The sequence below is a fragment of the Poromitra crassiceps genome (assembly GCF_964638095.1).
Source record: "Poromitra crassiceps genome assembly, chromosome: 7".
Taxonomy (NCBI): domain Eukaryota; kingdom Metazoa; phylum Chordata; class Actinopteri; order Beryciformes; family Melamphaidae; genus Poromitra; species Poromitra crassiceps.
The window spans coordinates 48339196-48366565 of record NC_139628.1 but is presented as its reverse complement, the minus strand read 5'-3'; the positions used below and the strand labels follow the sequence as shown (position 1 = coordinate 48366565).

Below are 27370 nucleotides of genomic sequence, written 5' to 3'. Positions count from 1 at the left end.
AAAAACAGACAGTTTGATTAGGAAATTATTGTATCTTTATTTAAATATGTGCTTTGATTTAAAAGGAAATGTAACTCAATTTGTAACTTGAGTTACTTGACAAAGTAACTGGTATAATGTTACTGAAATCCTATAAGTAATACGTTATATTACTGAGTTACTGCTAAAAGTTAAGTAATAAGTTATATTACTGAGTTACTGCTAAAAGTAATTACATGGGTGCGTGCGTGCGTGCGTGCGTGCTGATATTTTAAATGCCTAAAAACCTAACCAATCATCAGCTCACATCACTCAATCAGAGGCAGAGTAGGGCGGGTCTTACCCAGAAAAGACGTGGGATCCACCATGTTTCCTGAACCCGGAAGAGCGGGTCTGACTTGTTTTGCATACTGTAGTAGCTTGGCATTATAGTTCGCTACCTGACACTGACAGTATTGACTGACTGTACGGTGCCTCCTCCTGAAGTAAGTCCATTTTATTCTATCAGCTGAAAACGAAGTTAATTCATTTGAAGAAATGCACTGGAAAACAGCCTGACGTAGCTTTAGCATTACCCGGAGTTGTCATGCAGAAAGTAGTTTAGCAGTTAGCTAACGTTAGCGAGATCAGGTTAAAACATACGTCAACGTTTATGCTAACGTCATATGCCGACACAAGATGCAGCTTGATACGGTAATTACATGCTTGCGGCTCACAGTAATCATATGGTCAAAAAGACTACGTTTTGTTTTATCATCTAACACATGCTAAGGCCCATAGTTCTTGATGTTTGACCAAATAGCTGACTGGCAAGAGGACACATTGAATACTTATGACCAATTCGCTGCAGGGAGAGAGTCTGGCAAGCGAGACTCAATGAATGAACCATGCACTGCATGTAGGACAGGTTGGTTAGCATAGAGGTGGGGGCACCACACTGGGGCTTCGCCATTTCTCTTGAAGAAATTACGATGACAGATTACTTTATGGAGCCAAAATGGGGATAAAAAAAATATCCACACTGTTACATTTTAGCCAAATGTTCCCCTCTCTGAGGTCAGGTGATTGGGTACTGGTGACTCTTGCCATGTTGCATCACACAGTGACAGTATACTCACTCATTTGACTTTGCACTGTGTGGTGCTTAAAGAGGCCAGTCAGATGTGGAGGCCGGCCCCATGCTAATGCTCTTCTTATCAGCTTACCTTTCACACACTGACACAGACAGCCGTCACATTCCACTGGCTCTCTTGTCAAGGAACATTCTCTTTGCTCATTTAACCTGGACAATGTTCATGTCACTGATTGAAAGTTTCATCATATAACTTTATAGAGATTTAGTTATGCAACAAACAAAGGACGTTTGTGAAACTTGGGCCAAGAGTTTAGTGACCCTTCACCCCACCACCCAGAATGGGCTGCAACCTAGGCTTATCCATTTCCACATTCAGTGTCAAGGGGCACACACACACTTTAGACGTAGCCTTGTGATTAGTCTCTCCCCAGACTCAAATATTACGTTGAATCGCATACTACATAAGTGAGTCTGTGCCACTTCACAGCCACTGCTGGTTTTGAAGGCGGGTTGAAATTGAATGAGTGACAGGTCGTAGCAGCGATGAGAGAGCGGTTCGAAAAATGGGATGCGCCTCCCGTGTCGTCTGATCGTAAAGTCGTTACTGATTGGAGAGGACTGACGCCATCACTGGCATATGACTGACCAAGTGAACGGTTCCCCCCCATAACCAGCCCTCTGAGAGAAAGTGTCCCAGACCCAGAGAGAGCTCTGCAGCATGCAGTAACGTAGTGTATCAGCGTAAGAACTCTCATGGGTCTGGCGTTGAGAGACTACCTTGTGATTAACCATATGATTCTAAGAAGAGATGAGGGAAAATTGAGGAAAAGGGGGAAATGTGGGAAGAGAGGAAGAAACATGCCAGCTAGTTAGAAAATCAGAAATGTACACTTGTAGATGCTATTAATGCAATGTTATATTACTTTCATCTGCACCAACATGCTAAAAAGCAAATAGAAATGATCAAGTTGCACCTGTTAGATGGTGATAACATTGTTTGACTAAAATCATCTTTCATCATCACTGCTTCGTTGGTTTTGTTTATTGCCCTTTCTGTAAATACAGCATGTAATCAGTTGCTGCCCTTGAGCTTTTGGCTGGTATTCCCCAACCTGATGCACCCTCCCACTGATGAACTCCAATAAAAAGCCATATTTCAATGTTTTTTTTCTCTCTCCATCAGATCAACTAACGTTAGTGATGAACTGACCTCACATCATCGTTTCATGCTGTGTTGAAAACCTCTGCCTTTTCAGATTCTTCCCTGCAGCATTTTGGAAGTCTACTGAACCTTAAGGTTTGTTCCCAGCCAGCCTACTGAAGAGCGGAGGAGAATGTCTGGGACTAACCCTTTCCAACATTTAGTCGAGCCGCTGGACCCCAAGGAGCCAGACCAGCGCTTCTACAATCTTTCAAAACTTGGAGATCCCAGATATGGTAACCAGCAGTTTATTTTTTATCAAATGTATAGATATGGTAACCAGCAGTTTATTTTTTTATCAAATGTATAGATATGGTAACCAGCAGTTTATTTTTTTATCAAATGTATAGATATGAAACTTACAAGTGGGGCGTCTAGTGCAGCGGTAGATTTCCTGCCTACCAACACCACGGTTGCAGGTTCGAGCCCCCGTGTCACCTCCGGCTTGGTCGGGCGTACTACAGGCACAATTGGCTGTGTCTGTGGGTGGGAAGCTGGATTAAGGGTATGAGTCCTGGTCGCTGCACCAGTGCCCCCTCTGGTTAGTCTGTTCGGGGGAGGGGAAGTGGGGGCCTGGGGGGAATAGTGTGATAGGGGTGAAACCCCTCGCTTTCAGGTGAAAAGAAGCGGCTGGTACCTGCACATGTATCGGAGGAAGCATGTGATAGTCTACAACTCTCCCCAGATCGGCAAAGGGGGTGGAGGAATGACTTGAGTCCAGTGGTCATGTTAATCGAATATTTTCTGTCTTTTTTTTTTTACGATGACAGAAAAATCTGAAGGCTGTCTGTCATTTTAACATAATAATAGAAATGACGCAATTTTTCCGACCCTGTGTGTCAAAATGACAGTCTACGGGAAAGTCTAATGCAACTTCTGACTGGGACAGCAGGGGGAATTGGCCAAGTACAATTGGGGGGGGAATGGGGGGCGGGGGGCGCGGAATAAGCTAGTATTGGTAACATGTCAGAGTGTGTTTGGAAGCAGTTAACTGATTAATCTAGATCTCAGACATATTTGTGTGATTGACAGCAGCCTAATAGCCGTGTCCTCCACAGACCGTCTGCCGTTCTCCATCCGGGTGCTCCTGGAGTCGGCTGTGAGGAACTGTGATGAGTTCCTGGTGAAGCAGTCGGACGTGGAGAGCATCCTGAACTGGAAGCAGACCCAGAAGCAAGCAGTGGAGGTCCCGTTCAGACCCGCCCGCGTCATCCTCCAGGACTTCACGTATGTCTACAACATTGTTCCTGTCTACCAGAGTGTGAAAGTATGGCTGTACCGAATATCATTTTTTCACATTCAAATATCATATTGAGGTTTTCCACAAATATTCGAATGTCTGCCGTGGCGCGATGTCATCATGAAAAAAAAAATGTACTCGGAGAATCTCTGGTTTTCTCAACCATTCATTCAAAGTTGTATTATTGTGAAAAATCGATTTTAACTTTATGAATCTTTACGTCTAACTTCCATTATCTGCTTCTCGTATGCAGCTTGCAGCTTCTACTTCATCTATTAGTTAGTAAATTGATAATAATTGATTGGATTTAGCTCCTTTCTAGATATTCACATATTAAACTCATCCAACACCGTAGTAGAAGAAGTGAAGTGATGTATGGTGATATATTACAGGCAGGCATATAGCTAAGCTAACCCTTATTTTGTGACTGCCACTTTATAACAAATCATGTTGTATAAGCAGTGCTTCTATGTGTGGATGTAATCTGATATAAGCAGTTACTTATTCTCCATGGAACAGATAAAGGCAGCTGATCATACCAACCTGTTTACAATAAACAGGGTTCCTATGCTGGTCTGGAACGCAGACAAGCACCAAGTAGGAACAATGCAGGCGAAACTAATGTTTAAAGATGGTAAACAAAATCCTTAGGGTAAAATTGTATTGTATGTGATTTTTTTATACAGTATAACCCATAAGCAGCTAGCCTCCATGTACCCCCCCCCCCACACATGATCTAGTCTGGTGCCCATTCAAAAAGATTTAGACACCTCTGAGATAGAGGGATGCTCTTATGACCAAGTCACTGTCAGCATGCGTTATATCAAACACTGCACCAAAGTGACATCCAGTCAAGAACATAGGGTCTGCACCAAAGTGACATCCAGTCAAGAACATAGGGTCTGCACCAAAGACACATCCAGTCAAGAACATAGGGTCTGCACCAAAGACACATCCAGTCAAGAACATAGGGTCTGCACCAAAGTGACATCCAGTCAAGAACATAGGGTCTGCACCAAAGACACATCCAGTCAAGAACATAGGGTCTGCACCAAAGTGACATCCAGTCAAGAACATAGGGTCTGCACCAAAATCACATCCAGTCAAGAACATAGGGTCTGCACCAAAGTGACATCCAGTCAAGAACATAGGGTCTGCACCAAAGACACATCCAGTTAAGAACATAGGGTCTGCACCAAAGTCACATCCAGTTAAGAACATAGGGTCTGCACTAGGGATGCACCGATTGCCATTTTCTTGGCCGATTCCGATTTCCGATTTTTGAATAGTCTGACTTGCCGATACCGATTTTTGCCGATTCCGATTTTGTTTTCTAAAAACAACAATTGACAGCTTACACAAACGTTTTTGTAACTTTGTTTAAAAATGAAGATTCATAGAACAATTCTTACATCTAATGGGGATCCAAATAAACAAATAAACAATTCTTATCATTTGCATGAAGTAGGACCTTCTCACTCAAACACTCAAAATAAAAGTGTTCCAGGTTAGGCTACTGGACAGAGCTTTTTTGTGCAAATACAATGAATACAAAAATTAAATTAAATCCAATAGCCTATATCCCACAGCTATCATGCATTTACTTTTCCAAAAGAAAACAGGTGCAACAGAACATCAAAATGATCCATGGACAAGGAGTTTATAGACTGGCTCCAGACCAGTCCTCTTGAGTAGAGGGGAAATTAGTTTATGAGTTACAGTAACGATCTTCAGTCTGAATATCAGGCGGAGTTTACACACAGTCTGAAGTTTGGTATGCGTATTTTTATCTGCCATCCGAAAAAATATCGTCACGCACAGAAAACGTTGCACACTTGTGAGTCCGATGCATTTTTATTATTATGTCCGTCGTTCTCATGTCGTTCTATTTGCAATACGAAACAAATAGTCTCTCCTGTATCCACCACGTTGCAACATGACTTGACAGGCTGAGGCAGCAGCGCTGATGTGGAATGGAAAAGCAGGTCGGGGAATGGTTATCATACTGGACACAATGCTCGCGTTCACCTCGCCAAGCCGGCTGTGCGCGGTGGCGGGTTGCTGGAGCACCGCTTCCCGGGGAGAGAGAGCAGAGAGAGAGGGGCCAGTGAGGTGAAGCGAGCCGCTCAGACTGGACTCCAGCCGAGCGGGACTCGGCCGCATCTCTGTCTCCACGGCTTATTTTCGACTTGCATGTGTGACAAACTGCGAGCTTTGTCTACTTCACTGACGGTGAAAAAAATCCACAACGAGGAAGGTATGCTGGCGTGTGTGGTGTGGTGGCTGGGTGCCTGTCTCGGTGCTTTGGGGTGCGCGCACGTCATGTGAAAATCGGCTCACAGAATCGGCTATTTAGAGTGACCGGAACAGATCACCGATCGAGGCCGATCACGTGAAAATCGGCCATTTCCGGTCACGTGCCGATCGATCGGTGCATCCCTAGTCTGCACCAAAGTCACATCCAGTCAAGAACATAGGGCCTGCACCAAAGTCACATCCAGTCAAGAACATAGGGTCTGCACCAAAGTCACATCCAGTCAAGAACATAGGGTCTGCACCAAAGTCACATCCAGTCAAGAACATAGGGTCTGCACCAAAGACACATCCAGTCAAGAACATAGGGTCTGCACCAAAGTCACATCCAGTCAAGAACATAGGGTCTGCACCAAAGTGACATCCAGTCAAGAACATAGGGTCTGCACCAAAGACACATCCAGTTAAGAACATAGGGTCTGCACCAAAGTCACATCCAGTCAAGAACATAGGGTCTGCCTGGAAAAATATGGAGTTTTAAAATGGAAAGTGTGTAGGAACCCTGCCAATCATCACATCCTTCCTTTTTTATTTATATAAAAGTGAGCAAGTGTCTGTCTGTCTGCTGTCTGTTTAAAGTTGTGTCCCACTGATGATGTCACAATGTCTATGACATCATCAGTCATCATGTTGTTTGTTATAAACGGCCCATGCAGCGGTGTTCCTGCTGTGGTGGACTTTGCCGCCATGCGTGATGCTGTGATGAAACTAGGCGGTGACCCAGAGAAGATTAACCCCGTGTGCCCGGCCGACCTCGTCATCGATCACTCCATCCAGGTGGACTTTAACAGGAAGTAAGACCAGGTCCATCAAACTCTGTTTCCACCATGGCCCCACTAAGACACAGATGATGATGATGATGATGATGATGATCACCTCATTTTGCTATGGCTCACACCAGTGAATAAACAGGCTACAGTATCTATCTGCAGGTCCCTTTTTGACAAAGTCAGTAAAGGTCTTGAAGGAAAAGATCTCAATTTAAGGCCTTAAAAGGGATTCAGATGAGAGGTCTTAATTTAATTAAGTTTCATTTGGATGCAGCTATAAAATTAGATCATGTTAAAGCAGCTACGAGCAAGATTTTCGATTGCTATTAAACAGTCTAAATGTAATATTGATGCATCACATCTTACCTGTAATAGTAGCTGTGAGACCAAAGCCGTGTGAATCGGAGATTGCTCTCTTGATGATTATAGAGTCTGTGTCTGTCTTCCGTGGGCGGATAGACCAGAAAGTGAAACGAAACGGTTTACGGCAGCTGCCTGCCTTCAACCGTTTCGCTCTCCCTAGCAACATGCCATAAACAAGGAGAACGCCTTGCTCGCTACATCCAGGGGCTTGCTACTCTCGCGAACATCTCTCGTTATATTCTCACAGTTTGTTTTAAAGTAATTTTGTAATTTTGTGGTTATGGCCGAAGTGGCTGCCGCAAACCGTTTCATTTCACTTCCTGATCTGCCCCGGCCGCAGACAGACTAATCATCAAGACAACACTGGCCGATTCACTCGGCGTTCAAGCGAGACTACTCTGCGTTGGTCTCGTCTAATATTAGAGGTAAGATGTGAGGCATCGATATTAAATTTAGACTGTTTAATAACAATCGAAAATCTTGCTCGTAGCTGCTTTAATCAAGACAGTTTAAAACATTTTTATAATCTAAAGAAAAAATCATTTTGCATTTTTTTGTAGAGGTAGAATGGGCGGAGATATCTCAGGACAACACCCCCTCTCTCTAGGCTATCTCTATCAAATCTTCACTGTAGCCTAGAGAGGGGGGTGTTATATGTCCATGGTGCATCATACTGTTCATATTGTTTGCATGATGTTGCTCAGAACACTGGGCGTGAACAGGTAGATAGAATGTGATGTGACCACGCCCCCACAGTCCTGACAAAATCATTGGAGCAGCCAGATTGGCTGTTTTTGAGCTCTGTTTTATAATCGTTTTTTTTTTACTCATACTTATATATATATATTTGAGACTGGGTTGCCAGAGGCTTTAATCACAATCTAATGCAGTCCATCTTATTTCATTGCAATATAAAAACATTTGATCATTTCCCCTAAGGTCCGACAGCGTGCAAAAAAACCAGGACCTGGAATTTGACCGAAACAGAGAGAGATTTCAGTTCTTAAAGGTATCAAAGTTTTATCTCAACGAACCCACGTGAGGTCTTCATGTCTAAACCGTTGTTTATTTGGCCATAGCCTTTAAATATATTGTCTCGGTCTCTTTCCTAGTGGGGCTCTAAAGCCTTCAAGAACATGCGGATTATTCCCCCCGGCTCCGGGATCGTTCACCAGGTGAACCTGGAGTACCTGGCCCGGGTGGTGTTCCGCCACGACGGGTTCTACTACCCCGACAGCCTGGTGGGCACAGACTCCCACACCACCATGATCGACGGCCTGGGGGTCCTGGGCTGGGGTAAGGCAGCTTCTCTGCTCCTGTGAAAGATCAGCCAGCATGCTGCAGCTCAGGTTAACTGGACCTACTGTATATCATGGACTATAATCCACGAGTAGGTGTGTCTTAAACAGTTTTAAGGCAGGACATGGGGTTGAAGAACCGCCTGATGTGAACCTCTTTAAAACCGTTTGATGCACACCTACAAGTTGATTATCCAATTTATACCATGGTCACTTGCCAAATGTTTTTTTTTAAGACCATTGATTTATATGTTCATGCATTTTGCAATCAAAATCGGGCTCGCGGCCCGGTACCAAATGTGTTGCAGCCCGGTACCGGTCCGCGGCCCGGTGGTTGGGGACCACTGGTCTAGTCCACTCAGCTCAAACAACCCTTTGGCTCAGCTACGAAAGCTAACATTATGCTAGCAAGTTTCAAAGTCAATAACATTGCCTACGGTTGACAAACCATAAATATAATTGACAGTATGTTTAAGAACAAGACTAGGTAGCTATCCAGCCATGTTATTCTCTGTCAAATCCATATCTGTCAAATCCATATCTAACGTTCACATGTCCAGTATCAGTCCGTGTCTCCGTCCCAGTTCCGTGTGGCCTCCTCCTGTCCTAGACTGTGGCAGCTTGCTTCGTGTCGTTTCAGCGCTGTGTGTGTGTGTGTGTGTGTGCTGACTGTGAAACATGTTGTCCTGTAAACCTCCAGGCGTGGGCGGGATCGAGGCTGAGGCCGTCATGCTGGGCCAGCCAATCAGCATGGTGCTGCCCGAGGTGCTTGGATACAAGCTTTATGGAACCCCCAACAAGTTCATCACCTCCACAGACATCGTCCTCACTGTGACTAAGGTCATTTGAATACATTTTTTAAAATGGATTTATTGTGATTTTTTTTTTGGCATGCACATGGTCACAGTCACACTTAAAGACAAAAAGGTAAAGTTGACAGAAAGGCAGTTTCAGTCCAAACATATTGGTATGGGCCCTCAAAAACCTCATATGAGTCTAACAAAATTTTACATAATTTTGTCGACAAGCAATCTGGGCAGCCAGAGTGTGACGACTAAAGCCATGTTCAGACTAGGAGGCCAAATCTGATTTGTGAACTTTAGTGACCTATTAATGACTTTATCCAGATTGATTTTATGAGTCTGGACGCTCCAAGTCTGATTTGTGTCACTTGTCCCAAACCACATAATGGAGATAGTTTTGGAATCTGCTTTAAATGTGCTTTTGACTGATGTGTCTTCAGTGCGGACGCGCAGATCCACCAAATCTGATTTGAACGTCACTCGCAACTCGTCCTCAAATGCTTCTGCGCAGGAAAACCACGTCACCAACGTACATATTTTGTGATGCCCACGTCGTTACCATAGCAACCCATGCAGATAGGCTGTTTAAGTCTGGACACACAGATCCGACTTGAAAATCAGATTTGTGGCAGTGCGGACACACTCCCAAATCAGATTTGGGAAACCAATCAAGATAATGATGATTAATGAGTTTAGCAGCAAATCGGATTTGCCTGTAATGTGAACATGGCCTAAGACTCTGGGTTTCAGGTGTAGAGTGGATGTCCAACGACAGAAGCGGAAGTCTTGGGTCTCATATGCTCTTATCTGTATATAGACATTAGCCAACATCCTGCCTGGACGTAAAACACCTGCAAAAAGTATCGATCTATCAACTCAACTCTATTGTCGCGTCAGTCGGACAGATTCGGACTGTAAACAAGGACCGTGTCGCAGTGTCGGAAGTGGAAGTCTTGGCACGGACGTTCGCTCTACACGAGAAACCCTGAAATATCAGCCCTCTCTGTCCCAGAGTCTTATTAGTCTTCAGACTGATAGACTCTGGGTGCCCAGATTGCTTCTACTATGATGGAGATACCCTATCAGTGGTTTCAGCCCAAACATATTGGTATGAGCCCTCACAAACCCCCATAAGAGTCCAACACAAAATCTTTACATACATTTTGTGGACAAGTGTCTTGTTCTGCTGTACTGTCCAGTGTCCAAGAGAGGTATTTGTTTGAGGCTCTTGCTGTCCCTCTCTGGCTCTTAGCACCTTCGGGAGGTGGGGGTCGTGGGGAAGTTCGTGGAGTTTTTCGGCCCGGGCGTGGCTCAGCTGTCCATCGCCGACCGTGCCACCATTGCCAACATGTGTCCCGAGTACGGAGCCACCGCGGCTTTCTTCCCTGTGGACGACGTCAGCGTTCAGTACCTGGAGCAGACCGGTGAGTGACCAGCTGTCAAATAGAAAATATGAAAATATGTTACAGGAATGCAGCAAGAATTGCAGGCATTGCATTGCATTATATGGTGCCCCGCTGTTTTTCTCCACAGCCCATCTGAAGCCCATCTGATTTTTCATAAAGATGTGAACTCTCTGTTTAAGTGTCTACAAGTGATTCTGTTTTTACTCCCCCCCCCCCCCCCCCCCCCCCCATTCTCTTTATTCAGGGCGAGATGCAGAAAAACTGGCCTACATTACCAAGTACCTGAAGGCAGTGGCCATGTATAGAGACTATAACGATGTCCCCCAGGATCCTGATTTCACACAGGTCAGTCTTGACATGACTTTGAGTTGTTGTTGTTGTTTTTTGCACATCCTGATAGGATTAGTTAACCCATAAACAAAGTTGAAGGTGTCATCAATACTTCTCTTTCAAATGTTAAAATAGAAACATTCCTGTGAATTATAGATTTGTAGACTAAAATGGCACAACAGCGCCACTCGCTGGCAGACTTTGCCCTCAAATTCTCCTCCTTCAAGAAGTCTAGACTAGACTGTAGTCCAGGTAAAAACATGACAAAATAAGAACAATGGTATATAGTTTTTAATAATAATGAAAAACAAAGCTGTATGATTTTACTTTTCTTTTACATTGTTTTCATTGAGTTTCAAGTGACAGTGTGGAATTCCAATCACCTTTTAACTGATTTCTAACTTATTTATTTATTTATTTATTTATTTATTTATTTATTTATTTATTATAATATTTATTTATTATATACATATCTTACTTCAATTGACAGTATTGAACATCTGACTTTTTTTTTTTTATATATACATACAGTGAGTAAAGTTTCCAAACAGGCTATATCCTATAACCTGAGGGGAATTTGGGTTTGTTTTTGCAGCAGCAAAATGTAATAGGATACAACATAAGAAAATTGAATATAAATAAGGATGGAGCAGATAAGGGTGTTTCAAACGTAACACAACTGATAATATTAGAATGTGTGCCTCTGTCTCTCTCTCCCAGGTTGTAGAGCTTGATCTGTGTACGGTCGTTCCTTGCTGCAGCGGTCCCAAAAGGCCCCAGGACAGAATTGCCGTTTCTGACATGAAAACCGACTTTGAATCTTGCCTCGGCGCAAAGGTAGCTGCAAGATTCTTTCATGTTTACCCTGCTTCAAAATAGGGCTGGACAATAATTCAATATTATCGTTTATCATCTTTCAATGGGATCATATTGTGATCATATGAAGATATTTTAATATCGTGACACACATTTCTGCTGTCTAAAGTGATGATGACAAGCACATTTTTACTTAAAACCTCTGATAACATAAGATATGGTAGGAATATTATGTGAATATTTCTGTTTTGTTTGACATCACACGTAACCTAACATTACCATTTGGTTCAATAAGATGAACATTAATTTGATTATTTAACATGATTTTTGCATACATGAACTACACATCACTGAGGATACGTCCCAGTTATGCATCCATGCGATGTTTTTTCTTTATTAGTTAGCCTGGCTTAGCCAGTGACTCATAGGAATAGACTATGTGACAACCAGGAAAGACTAGTGACTACTGGAGAGTCAGTTGACAGCCGGAACAGGGACGGCACCCGGGTAGCAGTATGGGTTAGCTCCCCAGCCTGCGTCTTCCGTGAGGAAGAAGCCCAACAACCCACGAGAGGCCTTTTAGGAGGGCCATTCAAGCCGCAAGTGGAGACTGCAGTGCCACCAAGTACTGGTACTGCATGGTGTCCACTAAGATACCATCACCTCGGAATGAGATGTTTGGAGCGGGGGAGTCTGGTGCAGCGCACAGGTCCTAGACCTGGTGAGACGAAGGAGGAGCCCGGCCGGGTGGCAACCCACAGAGCCCGGTCCCTCTACGTACCAGAGCCCCCCCCGCTCCCGGCATAGTAGTTCCAGAGCAGCGGATTGAGTGGCCCTGACCGCGTGACCAGACCCTTCCTGGAGGGCTGACCGTGGGTAGCCACTGGGACGTAAGTTGGGGCTTGGCCAGCCCCGGCTGGGTCACCTGGGTGAGGGTGTATGTTGTTGCGAGACCCGAAACATCCTATGACCCCAGGGTACAGTACATCACTGAGGATACGTCCCAGTTATGCATCCATGCGATGTTTTTTCTTTATTTACATTGTGATATTGATAGAGAAAAACCCTTATACAAACTAACCGTGTTCTCTTGAGCGGCTCGGTCGTCTCTCTCCTGAATATCTGACTTTTTTCCCGTACGTGTCATTTCCAGCAAGGCTTCAAGGGTTTCCAGGTGGCCCCTGAGCGCCACAGTGTGTCGGTGCCCTTCCAGTACAACGAGACAGAGTACTCCCTCTCACACGGCTCGGTCGTCATCGCCGCCATCACCAGCTGCACCAACACCAGCAACCCGTCCGTCATGCTCGGAGCCGGTGTGTAGTGTACACTTCTGAAATGCGGAAGTACCTTAACCCGCGTTCTTTCTAATGGCCAGCAGGGGCCGAGTCCACTGACTCCAAAAAGAAGTCCGATTGTATGAAAGTCAATGGGAAATTTAGCCTATTGCTCACCTGACCCCAGTAAACACTGTCCTAATGAGTTTATGGTCTCAATCGCTAGTTTCAAGTCTTCAATACAGCACGATGTTCATTTAGTCAATTATGGTCCCATTTAGAGTCAAATTGACGATAAAGCAGGCTATGTTTTGGAGCGTGAGTGACAGGTTGCCTGTCCAGTGATTGCGCAGCTTGCCGATCATGGACCAATGGCTCTGTGGGAAACCCGTGGTGGCTAGGTCCTCCATATTTGTATACGCTTTATAATCAACGGTTTCCAACCTTTTCCAACTCAGAGCTCACTAGAAAATCTTACAACTTTTTGCGGCCCGCCTCTAAAACCCCTTAAAAAATACGGAGGCCAAATAATGTGTTCTCAGAGCACTTTTTATTTTCCACAGTCAGTGTTGCAGTAAAGAGCTGTCCATCAGCATTTTTGTTTTATTTGTTTAATGTAAAATAAATAAATACAAATTTACAGTGTAATGATTTGGCGGCCCACTTGCAATACCTCTGCGGCTCACCGGAGGGCCACAGCCCTCAGGTTGGGATGGTTGGGAATCACTGCTCTATGCTATACTCCTGATTCCTACTTTTTGAGTTAATACATAATCCAAGGTTTCCTTCTGGTCATGGAACAACCCCTCTATGTCGGGCTGACCTTCGTGAAAACCAACTGTTCACCCCATCAAGTAAAACAACATTGACAAACCAAGAAGAGAAAAAAATGAATATGGAAGCGCTCTGATGAAGTTGTGGAAAGTCTGATAATTATTCCTCAGTTCCTTGACACAGTTATTGAAGACGCACACTCTTCTTTCCAGGGCTCCTTGCGAAAAAGGCAATCGAGTGTGGCTTGAGTGTGAAGCCGTACATAAAGACCAGCTTGTCGCCCGGCAGCGGAGTGGTCACCTACTACCTGAAGGAGAGTGGCGTTATGGACTACCTCTCTCGGCTCGGGTAAGCTGCTCGAATCCCCTCGGGACTTGGGTTGGGCTACAGCAGCGGTGTTCAAACTTTTTTGAATGGGGGCCAGATTAGATAATGTGGAAATACCAGCTGCTTCTCACATCGGTTATAAATTAAATACATAAAAATTAATGCGCATAAAAGTGGGTATGTCTGTAAAGAGGAGACTCGTGAGGTACCATAGAACCCATTCTCATTCAGATATGTTGAGGTGAGAGGTCAAGGGACCCCTTTGAAAAATGGTCATGTCAGTTTTTCCCTCGCCAAAATGTTGCCTAACTTTTGCCAAAATTTGGCCTATTTTGAGTGTTATTTAGCCCCCTTCCTGACAAGCTAGCATGACATGGATGGTAGCAATGGATGCCTTAGGTCGTTTCATTTGATACCAGTATCTTCGCTCAACACATTTTGCACAGTGTACAGTAGGTGTGATGACTTGAATTGAAATGTCTGTGCTCACTGCTTCCTCCATTTGAGTGTCTTGCCCTCGGCTACATTTGTAATTACCAAAGATAAAAGTTAAATACATTTTCAAGGGAATTTCCAATGTATTCATCCAGTCGCCTCACCTTACTCTGGACTGAACCACACACAACACGTAGGCTACTGCGCTTATCCCATCTTGACACAGTCAACTGAAGTTATATTGAAGCTCCTTTTCAAATTAAGTTACACGTTACAAACAACCAGTGAATCCACATTGCCTGTAAACGACCATTTTGTCTTTCCTGTTAGTTTTGAGGTTGTTGGCTATGGCTGCATGACGTGTATAGGCAACAGTGGGCCGCTCCCAGAGCCAGTGGTGGAGGCCATTACCCAGGTACCAATGCTTTACGTTCAAAAGGCTGTTACGTTTCCTTACTGAATGATCTCAACCTCTCTTTTTAAAATGCCTTCAGTCTGTCTCTTTACTTCTTATTCTATTTCTTTTCCTAACTTCTATTGTGTGCAAGTGTGCAACGGTCACAGGAATATTCTAAGGACACGAACGGGCAAGCCCCACCTAATGCAATCCACCAAGCGACCAATGGACCCTTTGCAAGTGCGTTTGTTAAACAAGATGGCATTGATTGAGCAATGCGTCTAGCGGCTTTCACCCACTTTCTCCTTACCAGGAAGTAGCTTTGGCTGTCTAAGGAAAGTGTTTATAGCGGGCTCTACACAGGCTATTAAGACACAGCTATCTGACTTCACGACAAAATTCATCGCCTACAGTGAGGCTTGCCCATAACTAACTGACTACTGACGCGTTCATTTTGGTCGCTTGTAATTTTCTGTTGCACACGTTGTAAACCACTGCATAAGGGCATCAGCTTTGCCTAAAACATAAAATTGAATGTAGAAGTTTGCAAGGTTAACCAATCTTGATAGCACCAAGAAAGTCCAAACTGTCTGATAACCAGTTCAGACTCATGTTGGGGTCTTTAGTTGTCCTATCTAATCCAGTATTCTTTCTCATTATACAATTTAACGAAGCAGCAGAAGGGTAAAAAAAGAAGAAAGAAAAGTCACACAGATGGTCCTAACCTTGACCCTTGTTTCAGGGAGATTTGGTGGCTGCGGGCATCCTGTCGGGGAACAGAAACTTTGAAGGGCGAGTCCACCCCAACACCAGAGCCAACTACCTGGCTTCACCGCCTCTGGTCATCGCTTATGCCATCGCAGGCACCATAAGGATCGACTTTGAGACTGAGCCCATTGGTGAGTGGACATATTTCTTATTAGAGGTTGATCCAGTTTTTGGACTGAAGATGCCCAATAACCGGTACGTTGTGCCGATATGTCGTATCTTTACAGTTGGGAAACAAAACAAATGGACATGTGGTAGGTCACAGGTGCTAAGCCATATTGAAAGCTTCAGAAATAATATTATAACTGTAGAGTACCACATTAATCAATTTACACATGGCTTTTGCAGGCATCAGGCGGTTGCGGCTATATTGATGTATTTCATTGATTGAGTGTATTGGTGTGTGGGCTTATTGTTCTCTCCTCTGTCTTCCAGCCATGAACTCTGAAGGGAAAGAGATTTTCCTGAGGGATATCTGGCCCACGCGGGAGGAGATCCAGGCTGTGGAGAGAGAGTTTGTCATTCCAACAATGTTCAAAGAAGTCTATGAGAAGATTGAGGTAACGTTTCTAGTCTGTCGGCATCAGGCATTGGTAGATGATTTCTCAAAGGAAGATCTTTCCCATAGTCACACAGGAGCAGAAATGCGGCGGTTACCAGTGCTTCCATCATTTCCATAACTACTTCTGGGTTGTGGCAGGTCTTACCTCAGTCTGTCTCATCAGTGTCTTTACACATGTGTCATAGCATGAATTAAATTTGTTCAAATTGTGTGGTGAGAAGATATTGTGAAAATTTCCATAAACCTTAAACCGCTTTGAGAATCTTTTCATTCTCATGCAAGCGTTCCAGTGATTGCAGCAGTGGTTCTATTTGAAGCAGATGTGTGACTGACGTTAATGATGTTTGAATGTGTTGGGCTCTTGCAGAAAGTGAATGAGCGCTGGAACTCCCTCGTCGCTCCCTCTGACAAGCTGTATACGTGGGACCCCGAGTCAACTTATATCAAGTCTCCACCCTTCTTCCATGGCCTGGTAAATATACACAACCCAAGTCAACGTATATCAAGTCTTTTAGTTTTATTAATCAAAGTAGTAAGCTACATTCTTTGGCTTAACCCCGTGCCTTTGCATGTTTTTTGTTTGTTTGTTTGCTTTTCTCACTATCGGAATATTTTAATCGTTGCGAGCGTCTCCTTTGTTTACTACATCAGCTGATGATCATCAAAAATGTGTCATTACAATCAGTTCAAGTTAAAGGGATAGTTCAGTTTGTTTGAAGTGGGGTCCTATGAGGTACTCTCATACAGTCAGTGCACTGGGTAAAGCACTCTGGATGCATCGCGCACCGAGATAGAACTGCACTCCAGCTGCGGCAGGCACAGAGAGCTGTCTGAATGTGAAGGGGGCCATGAGCAAAAACGTAAAAGACAACAGAAAAAATGCTTCCAATGCATCCATACTGCTCACATGACGTAATCCAAGTCTCCTCAAGCCCTGAGATGCCACGTTGACTTGAAAAGATATCATGTACACCCTGTTTTTAGCTTAAATCATCACGAGCTAGCAGCTGAAAGTACAACAACTAGGGTACAACCTTGCTACAGTGACGATTTCAGCTAAAAACAGGGTGTAAATTACATCTTTTCAAGTCAACTTGGCATCTCAGGGCTTGTGGAGACTTGCATTACGCCAGGTGAGCAGTATGGAAGCATTTCATGTATTTTTTCTCTTGTTTTTTACGTTTTTGCTCATGGCCCCCTTCACATTCAGCAGACAGCTCTCTGTGCCTGTTGCAGCTGGAGTGTAGTTCTATCTCGGTGCGCTATGGGTCCACAGTGCTTTACCCAGTGCACTGACTGTATGAGAGTACCTCATAGGACCCCACTTCAAACAAACTGAACTATCCCTTTAAGGTGTGTTAGCAGCACTGATCAGTTTTACAATAAATATGTAATCAATCAGAGTGCATTATATCCATGATACCAGAGTTTGATGACTGGAGCATTTTTAATAAAGGACAAAATTGGCCCCATCTATGGGTCTAACACTAGCGCTAGCGTGAGGCCCTGCTTATATCTGACACCATATCTGACATGGGTGAATGTAGGCACATTGTAAAGCGCTTTGGTAATAAAAGCGCTATATAAATGCAGTCCATTTTACATCGTCTTCTCTTTGTCCAGACTATGACGCTGCAGCCACCCGAGTCCATAAAGGATGCCTACGTGCTGCTGAACCTGGGCGACTCGGTCACCACAGACCACATCTCTCCCGCCGGGAACATCGCCCGAAAGAGCTCTGCAGCGTCCTACCTGACCAACAGAGGGTGAGCTGCATTTATTTACATGAGCATGTCATGGATTACTACTTTTAAAGAAGTCCTATTTCTAATCTTTCATCATTTGTTTATTTTAAAACATGCTGCCCTGTGTCTCAGGATAACAGTATTGTCCTGCATGTTGTTTTGGCAGCCAAACAGTGTAATTAATTGAGTATTTCTTGAATGTATGTGATTAAAAAAACAGACTGCACCATCTCGCAAATGATCCAACCCTACCTAGTAGAGGCTTTCTAGACGGCGTGCTAATTTAAAAGCTGCCAACTTGGCTTATCAGAGGAATTTGAGCATTTATGGTGATGGCCACCAGTCAGGATCAGGTCCTTATACATCAACTTGGGAGAGGAGATGGAGAGTACCTGTCTAAACGTGGATGTAGTTTTGAAAATGCAATAACGGCAAATCTAGCTGCTCAAACATTTAAACTAGTAAGCCTTGAGCAAAAAAATAAAAAGTGTATAATAATACTGAATTCTCACAATATGGTCCTTATCCACCTTATTTCTAGCTGCCATGATGCCTGATGGGTGCTTCTTCCGCTTCCGGTGTAATTTTTACACTGTTTTAATTTTAACTCCTTTTTTAAAACACCCTTTTAAAAAAACGACTACAAGGATTTTACAGCAGAGGGTGACGGGATAACGTAATGCATTGTGGGTAGTCGGCTACTGTGGCTAATGCTAGCGGCTAGCGTAATAGTTACTTTACATGGCAGTAAAACGCCACTGAATGACCAAATTGATTTAACTTTTAACCATTTCGAGTAACACTGTTTCCATACGGACCCCCAGCGTTGGTTAGTTGTTTATAACGTGACTATATTTATAACTTTTATAACGTACTCCAGTTTCCGGTTTATAATTCGGGTCTGCAGCCGGGTATAACAAAGGAAATGGCAAGCTGCAACAATAAGTCACGTTAAACCGGACCTTGTACCCACAATTATTTTTTACAGTGGGGCATTCAAAAATAAGGTGGATACAGTAGTTGTTTAGTAATAATTGGCCCTTTGTAGAGACAATTCCTCGCTAGAATCTGCATTTTCCCCAGCTAGAACTGTTTGCATTATTTGTAGTGGACATAGCCTCAGTCTCTTGGAAGGATGTAAACTCTGTCAACTGGAATGTAGCTTGACCTTTAACCTACATCATGTGATGTGATGCATAGTGTACAGGACTCTGTACCCTGCAGCTGATTATCCAAGAGTCACGTCTACAGTGATGTTATTTCACAGCAACTCACTCCTCTCATTGACCTTTCACCTCTGTCCTGATATCAGTACACATGACAAGATATGACGAGATATTTTGTCACCCTGTTGTACAGTATGCACTATGCATGTGTGACACTCTTAGGCTAGAGGGCTCCATTACAGGTCAGTGCAAGTACAGGAGGTGCATAATCACAACAGTAAATACCTATACATATAAAACTACGTAAATAGGAGGTAGAGCGGGTCGGCCAATGACGCAAGGGTTGGCGGTTCGATCCCCGCACCCTCCCAGCTGCTGTCGTTGTGTCCTTGGGCAAGACACCTAACCCTCCTTGCTCCCGATGGTGTGTAGGCACCTTGCGTGGCAGCCTGCCGCCATCGGTGTATGAATGGGTGAATGTAGACTACCGTAAATTCCGGACTATAAGCCGCGGCTTTTTTCCCGTTTTTTGGCCTTTTTTGCCCCCTGCGGCTTATATAACGGTGCGGCTTATCTATGGATTTTTTCCAAAAAAAAAAAAAATCTCTCTTTTTTAGCACTCTTTCTAACTATAAATCCACTTCTGTTTTAATTTCCTCTCTTGCCCTCTTTTAACAACATAACATAACATAACATAACACAACACAGGTAAGCAGAAAGAAAAAGACGAAGCAAATCACCGCCATGAATGAGGAAATGACTCACCTGCTGGAGGCTGGAGATACACGGCTTGGGCTAAACTTTTACTCCGTGAAACACTATCGATTAAGTCCGACATCGCTCAGAGGTTTGAGCAGCTTGAAAACAAGTTTGAAAACGTGCAGAAGTCCATCCACTCACTCACTAAAGAAAATAAGCGAACAGAGTTTCTAATGCGGAAAAGCGCATCAGCGCACTGGAGGACAAAAACAACACAGTGAGTCCGAAAGTGGATAAAATGCAAAAACAAATCGAACCCCTGCACACGCAGGTTGATGACTTAATCAGCAGGAGTAAAAGAAATAACATTCGCCTGATCAATGTAAAAGAGGGAGCTGAGATTGGTGACATGGACGCTTTCGTGGCAAAATCCTGTGTTACATCCTGGACCTGAAGGAAGGCGAGAAACCACCAGAGGTGGACAGGGCACACCGGGCGCCTCGGCCACGTCCAGACCCCGGCCTGCCACCGAGGGCCATCTTCATCTGCCAACTCCGCTGGCCCGACCGTCAACTCATCCTCCAGGCTGCGGGGAAGAAGCCCCTCACCTGGGAGGGTACGCGCTTTTTCGTCCGGCAGGACCTCTCCGCGTTGGTGCAACAGAAACGCGCAACATACAACAGCATCATCGAAAAGGTTAAAGTCAATGGATATCGCTTTGGCGTACTGTACCCAGCGAGACTCGTCATAACCATTGATGGACAGCGGCGGAACAAGAGCTCAAAGTGAAACTGCCGAATATCTTTTGAGTTGGACTGGTCAATAGTACTGTGAGTAACTAAAATAAAAAAATAAAAAACGGAATTCTCTCTTCTTTAGCACTCTTTCTAACTATAAATCCACTTCTGTTTTAATTTCCTCTCTTGCCCTCTTTTCACCACACCGCGGACACTGTGTGCACTGTAAAAAAAACAAAAAATACCACAATGTGTGATTTTGTCTGGGGATTAGTGACCTGACTTTTCTTTTGTTGAAATGTTAATAAATGGGAGCTTCCCCAAACAGCCATCTCTTTCCGGACAATCCCCTCTGTGCACGAAGCCTTACATATGGTAATTAAACATCAAAACACCCGCGGCTTATAGACCGGTGCGGCTTATATAAGAAAAAAATAGTCACCTTTGAAGGTGCGGCTTATAGACCGGTGCGCCTTATAGTCCGGAATTTACGGTACCTACTGATTGTAAAGCGCTTTGGATAAAAGCGCTATATAAATGCAGGCCATTTACCATTTACCATTTACCATTTAAATAAAGCATGACATTGACTTTAGTATGCAATTTTTGCGCGTGTGTGTGTGTGTGTGTGTGTGTGTGTGTGTGTGTGTGTGTGTGTGTGTGTGTGGAGACAGCTTGTGCGCACGTGACTTCAACTCGTACGGCTCCCGTCGGGGTAACGATGCAGTCATGGCGAGGGGCACTTTCGCCAACATTCGCCTCTTCAACAAGTTCCTCAACAAGCAAGCGCCGCAGACCCTTCACCTGCCCACCGGCGAAACAGTGAGTGCCCATCGCCTTTCTGACACTTGATATAATCATAGTTATGCAGATGCCGTTTGACAAAAAAAATCACTTTTGGATCTCAACAGAATGCTTTTGCATCTTACTTTTGTCTTGTTTTCACAATAAAGTGCAAGGAAACAAATGTGATTTTTTTTTTTACAAAAGATTGATCAAACAACGTTCAAATGTTTGAATGTGTGAATGAAGTAGACTAAAGTAGCTGAGGCCTCTGGTTAAGCTTCAAGATAACACCACCTCAGGTAGTAATATATAGACTAAACTAGCTGAGGCCTCTGGTTAAGCTTCAAGATAACACCACCTCAGGTAGTAATATATATATATAGACTAAACTAGCTGAGGCCTCTGGTTAAGCTTCAAGAGAACACCACCTCAGGTAGTAATATATATATAGACTAAACTAGCTTATGCCTCTGGTTAAGCTTCAAGAGAACACCACCTCAGGTAGTAATATACTGTATATTGACTAAACTAGCTTAGGCCTCTGGTTAAGCTTCAAGAGAACACCACCTCAGGTAGTAATATATATATAGACTAAACTAGCTTAGGCCTCTGGTTAAGCTTCAAGAGAACACCACCTCAGGTAGTAATATATATATATAGACTAAACTAGCTTATGCCTCTGGTTAAGCTTCAAGAGAACACCACCTCAGGTAGTAATATACTGTATATAGACTAAACTAGCTTATGCCTCTGGTTAAGCTTCAAGAGAACACCACCTCAGGTAGTAATATATATATATAGACTAAACTAGCTTATGCCTCTGGTTAAGCTTCAAGAGAACACCACCTCAGGTAGTAATATACTGTATATAGACTAAACTAGCTGAGGCCTCTGGTTAAGCTTCAAGAGAACACCACCTCAGGTAGTAATATACTGTATATAGACTAAACTAGCTGAGGCCTCTGGTTAAGCTTCAAGAGAACACCACCTCAGGTAGTAATATATATATATATAGACTAAACTAGCTGAGGCCTCTGGTTAAGCTTCAAGAGAACACCACCTCAGGTAGTAATATACTGTATATAGACTAAACTAGCTGAGGCCTCTGGTTAAGCTTCAAGAGAACACCACCTCAGGTAGTAATATACTGTATATAGACTAAACTAGCTTATGCCTCTGGTTAAGCTTCAACAGAACACCACCTCAGGTAGTAATATACTGTATATAGACTAAACTAGCTTATGCCTCTGGTTAAGCTTCAACAGAACACCACCTCAGGTAGTAATATACTGTATATAGACTAAACTAGCTTATGCCTCTGGTTAAGCTTCAAGAGAACACCACATCAGGTAGTAATATACTGTATATAGACTAAACTAGCTGAGGCCTCTGGTTAAGCTTCAAGAGAACACCACCTCAGGTAGTAATATAAATATATAGACTAAACTAGCTTAGGCATCTGGTTAAGCTTCAAGAGAACACCACCTCAGGTAGTAATAAATATACTGTATATAGACTGAACTAGCTGAGGCCTCTGGTTAAGCTTGAAGAGAACACCACCTCAGGTAGTAATATACTGTATATAGACTGAACTAGCTGAGGCCTCTGGTTAAGCTTCAACAGAACACCACCTCAGGTAGTAATATACTGTATATAGACTAAACTAGCTGAGGCGTCTGGTTAAGCTTCAACAGAACACCACCTCAGGTAGTAATATACTGTATATAGACTAAACTAGCTTATGCCTCTGGTTAAGCTTCAACAGAACACCACCTCAGGTAGTAATATACTGTATATAGACTAAACTAGCTTATGCCTCTGGTTAAGCTTCAACAGAACACCACCTCAGGTAGTAATATACTGTATATAGACTAAACTAGCTGAGGCCTCTGGTTAAGCTTCAAGAGAACACCACCTCAGGTAGTAATATACTGTATATGGACTAAACTAGCTGAGGCCTCTGGTTAAGCTTCAACAGAACACCACCTCAGGTAGTAATATACTGTATATAGACTGAACTAGCTTATGCCTCTGGTTAAGCTTCAACAGAACACCACCTCAGGTAGTAATATACTGTATAGACGCTTGCTTAACCCTTGTTTTCCTCTCCTCGTGCAGCTGGATGTGTTCGATGCGGCTGAGAGGTACCAGCAGGCCGGTCAGCCTCTGATGGTTTTGGCGGGGAAGGAGTACGGCTCTGGCAGCTCCAGAGACTGGGCGGCAAAAGGCCCATTTTTACTGGTGAGACTCACCTTTCCCTACTATCACCCTCATGGAGAAGAATGCATCCCTTAATAGTCTTTAAAACAAAAATAAGTATGTGTAAATGTTATGAAATGAAAATGAAATATTATTACGCTGCTACCCGCTATCTAAATCCGACTACAGAATTGTGGTCATTATAGATTGCAGTTAGTCAGTAGGAACTTGTAAGGCAATGCAAAATTTGTCATAGTTGATGTGTAGTTAATAGGGGTGTCACGGTACACAAAAGTCACGGTTCGGTACGTACCTCGGTTTTGGGGTCACGGTTCGGTACGAATACGGCACGGTACGAAAACGGGGAAAAAAAGCAACAAATCCCAAATTCTGTTTTTTTCCCTTTGAATATGTCTGAATTCTGCTTTTTACGCTATTTTTACCATCAGAAATAGTGTCTAATATGTGGGAATGAATAAATGTCCACTATTTAATAAGATCTAGGCAATCCACACAAAAAGGTTTTACTCTAGAGCAGTGATTTTCAAAGTGTGGGGTGCGCCTCCCTCTCAGATGTCTGTATTCCAGCTGTTTGACAGGGCAAAGGCATTTCCCCCCACTTTAAATCTTTATTGTACACAAGTTTGTAAACAGAGCGCATGTGTGGAGTAGCCTAATACTCCCACCAACCCCTCCCCCTGTTGTATTTGTTTTATGTAGCATTTGCGTTTGATGTAAGCACTAATTTGGAATCCTATCTAAAAGCGGCCACTAGGCGGCAGTGTTTCTTTAGTCAACGTCAAAATACCTACATGTTCAGAAGAAGAATAAAACGGCAGAAGAAGAAAAACTTCTAAACCCTGTTGAAAGATACCCCCACTGTCTGACAGACAACGGGGTGGGTTTCACTTTCCCAGTAAGTACGGGAAAGAACCCTGTCAGCGCCTTAACGTTATTGGATGTGAGTTTTGTTTAGCATAATATGATTACGTTCGGTCATCTAATGGATTATTGGAACATGACAAGGAGTCATCGCCTCTTCCTCACCGCAGCTTGCCTGTCTGCATCCGCAGATGTCTGCTTGACCGCATCACTCATCCCACACGATGTATGTTGCTTGTTTACAAGTTAACAGCTTTGTCAGTGTTATGTAACGTTTAGCCGCAACGCGCAACTATAAAGGACTTTGTCGCGGCTACGTAACGTTACATTGGCAAGCTTACCTCGTTGGCTTGATGTTGACAGAATTTGCAAAACAGCTTATCGCCACAAAACGTCCCATTCTGTGAACGCGGATTTCTATGGCCCTTGTGTTGTTTTGGTGTGTCTTCTTCTGTGACGTTTAATTCAATTCAATTCAATGCCGTTCAAACAGCGTTTAGGTGCTTCTGGATTTGACGTATTCGTCGTGTCGTTTCATGTACCGTGAAACGAGGTACCGTGAGGGTCGTACCGTAAACTCACGGGACGAATACATGTACCGTGACACCCCTAGTAGTTAAAGCTGCTATGTGTATCATTTTGAAACCTCAACATATTATATTGTCAAATACATTGTTTAAAACTTTACTGTAAACTCATGAATGTCGAATGTGAAGCATGTAGTATTGTTAGTGTGAGTAATTCTTCCTGTTGGCCTTAGAACTACTGTTCGCTTCCTTGTGGGAAGCATCCTCCAAGTCATTCTCCTCCAAGACATTCTCCTCCAAGTCATCCTCCTCCAAGTCATTCTCCTCCGATGCCTGCTGTGTCTTCATCTTTGTATGTTTTTACATGTTTATTTCATGTTTCCTCCCAGGGCATTAAGGCAGTGCTAGCGGAGAGCTACGAGCGGATCCACCGCAGTAACCTGGTGGGCATGGGGGTGATCCCTCTGGAGTATCTGCCCGGAGACACCGCCGACAGCCTGGGCCTGACCGGCCGAGAGCGCTACACCGTGACCATCCCCGAGCAGCTAACACCCAGGTTGCTAGTCGACGTGAAGGTACGCCCCACTTTATACACTGAGACTGTTATGACACTATTACAGGGCATTTGGCTTCAATTCCTAGTTCAGAAGAAAAAATTACAAGCAACCATAATGAAGGAGTGCAAAGGTCAGACACTCAGTTTTCATATAAAGTGTTAATGTATCCCAGAGTTTCTGTCATCATTGAGTATGTTTACATGGACGGCAATAATTAGATTTTAACCCGACTAAGGCAATACTCTGATTAAGACACTGGCATGTAAACAGCATTTTCTGATGACCTTAACCGAAATAAGGTCATAGTCGGAGTAAGGAAGAGTCAAATTGAATAAAATCCTGCTACCCAACCAATAAAGAATGGCATTAGCCTGGGTTTCAATGGACAGTTTTAGTGTCCCATGATGGTCTGGGTGATATGGACAAAATCAAATATCCCAATATTCTTGACCAAATACCTTGCTATCGATATTGCGACAATATTATAGGGATGACTACTGGTGCTTTCACAAAATATTTACACAATGATATTTTTTGATCAATAAAATCATCAGTAATGTGGATATAATGACTAAGTGGGTAAAGGCAAATAATAGAACAGCTAGAACAGTCTGCTTAAGTTCAGAAACTGACATCACTTTACTGTAATGCGGCCTTTAAAACCAGGAAAAGACAAGACGTATGCCATATCGGCATATTCCCATATCCAACATCTAAGACGATATTTAGTCTCATATCACAATATCGATATTATCAACATATTGCCCAGCCCTCGTCGTAATGCTGTTTCTCATGTTTTGCCACGCTGGGTGAAACACTGAATGTTTTATGGAATACTATAACAGAATGCTGATTTCTGTTACCTTTTTGCTTTATATCAGTGGAGAACAACATACTGGTCTAAAGCGGGGAAAAAATGAAAAAAAAAAACATTAGGTTTTAGGAAAATATTGCTTTTGCTGTGAGACTTACAGCTACCTATTTCCGTCCTTTCGCAGCTCGACACAGGCAAAACGTTCCAAGTGCGGATGAGATTCGACACGGACGTGGAACTGGCTTATTTCCACCACGGCGGCATCCTCAACTACATGATCCGCAAGATGTCCGAAAAGTAGAAAAGAATATATATATATGCTGATCACGCACATCTTCTGTCCACAGAGAGACAGTTTTTCATTTTCATTTACCGTCCCGCATATATATATATATATATATATATATATATATATATATATATATATATATATATATATATATATACCTGAGGTGATGTTCTCTTGAAGCTTAACCAGAGGCATAAGCTAGTTTAGTCTATATACAGTATATTACTACCTGAGGTGGTATATATATATATATATATATATATATATATATATTGTACTGTATTGTACGGTATTGTACATAGTATTGAACATACTGTATGACTCAAACGGCTACCTTACTCTTAACACTTTGGTGTTATTTCCCCTAGGTGGCAGCATTGACCCAATGTTAACCCATTTCTTTGGACAGTATTCATGACCAAACAGTCGTTGCCTTCATGCTTTTCTGTGAAACTGCTTTGAGATATGTGTCTCCTTGCTGTAATGTGTTATAACCGTGTGACTCATCATGATTATGAAGACTGAGGAAAAAAGTCTGTCTTTTTTCTTTAACAGTTTCAACAGAAACATTCTACGTTGCCCCTAGCTGACTTCCTGTCGCAGTGTTTGCTAATACAGTACCTGACAGGAAATAAACAAGGTTTCAAACTGTTCCCTACCAACACAATTCCAGTGTAACCGTCTATATTCAAGGTATCTTTGAATGCAGTAAGCCATAGACCACTGATAAGTGATAAATATAATAAAACGTGATTTTTTAAAAATAGGTTTCCTGTCATTAATAGTGCTTCAGCATTTCTTTGTTCGTCATTTACCTCTAGAGCAGCGGTAGATTCCC

At 43.2% G+C, this 27370-nt stretch overlaps 1 protein-coding gene across 1 annotated transcript; it reads left to right on the top strand.

Moving 5' to 3' along the window:
- The first annotated feature begins 393 nt into the window (after positions 1-393).
- On the top strand, positions 394-26618 carry aco1 (aconitase 1, soluble). The gene is made up of 21 exons (XM_083640324.1): positions 394-464; positions 2311-2491; positions 3314-3482; positions 6465-6602; positions 7881-7950; positions 8054-8237; positions 8940-9079; positions 10295-10466; positions 10693-10793; positions 11499-11615; positions 12748-12907; positions 13855-13990; positions 14735-14819; positions 15544-15700; positions 16005-16129; positions 16499-16603; positions 17755-17897; positions 21153-21300; positions 23383-23505; positions 25262-25447; positions 26428-26618. The coding sequence occupies exons 2-21, from the start codon at positions 2389-2391 to the stop codon at positions 26542-26544; spliced, it is 2679 nt and encodes an 892-aa protein (XP_083496450.1). The 5' UTR covers positions 394-464; positions 2311-2388; the 3' UTR covers positions 26545-26618.
- The last annotated feature ends 752 nt before the right edge of the window (positions 26619-27370 follow it).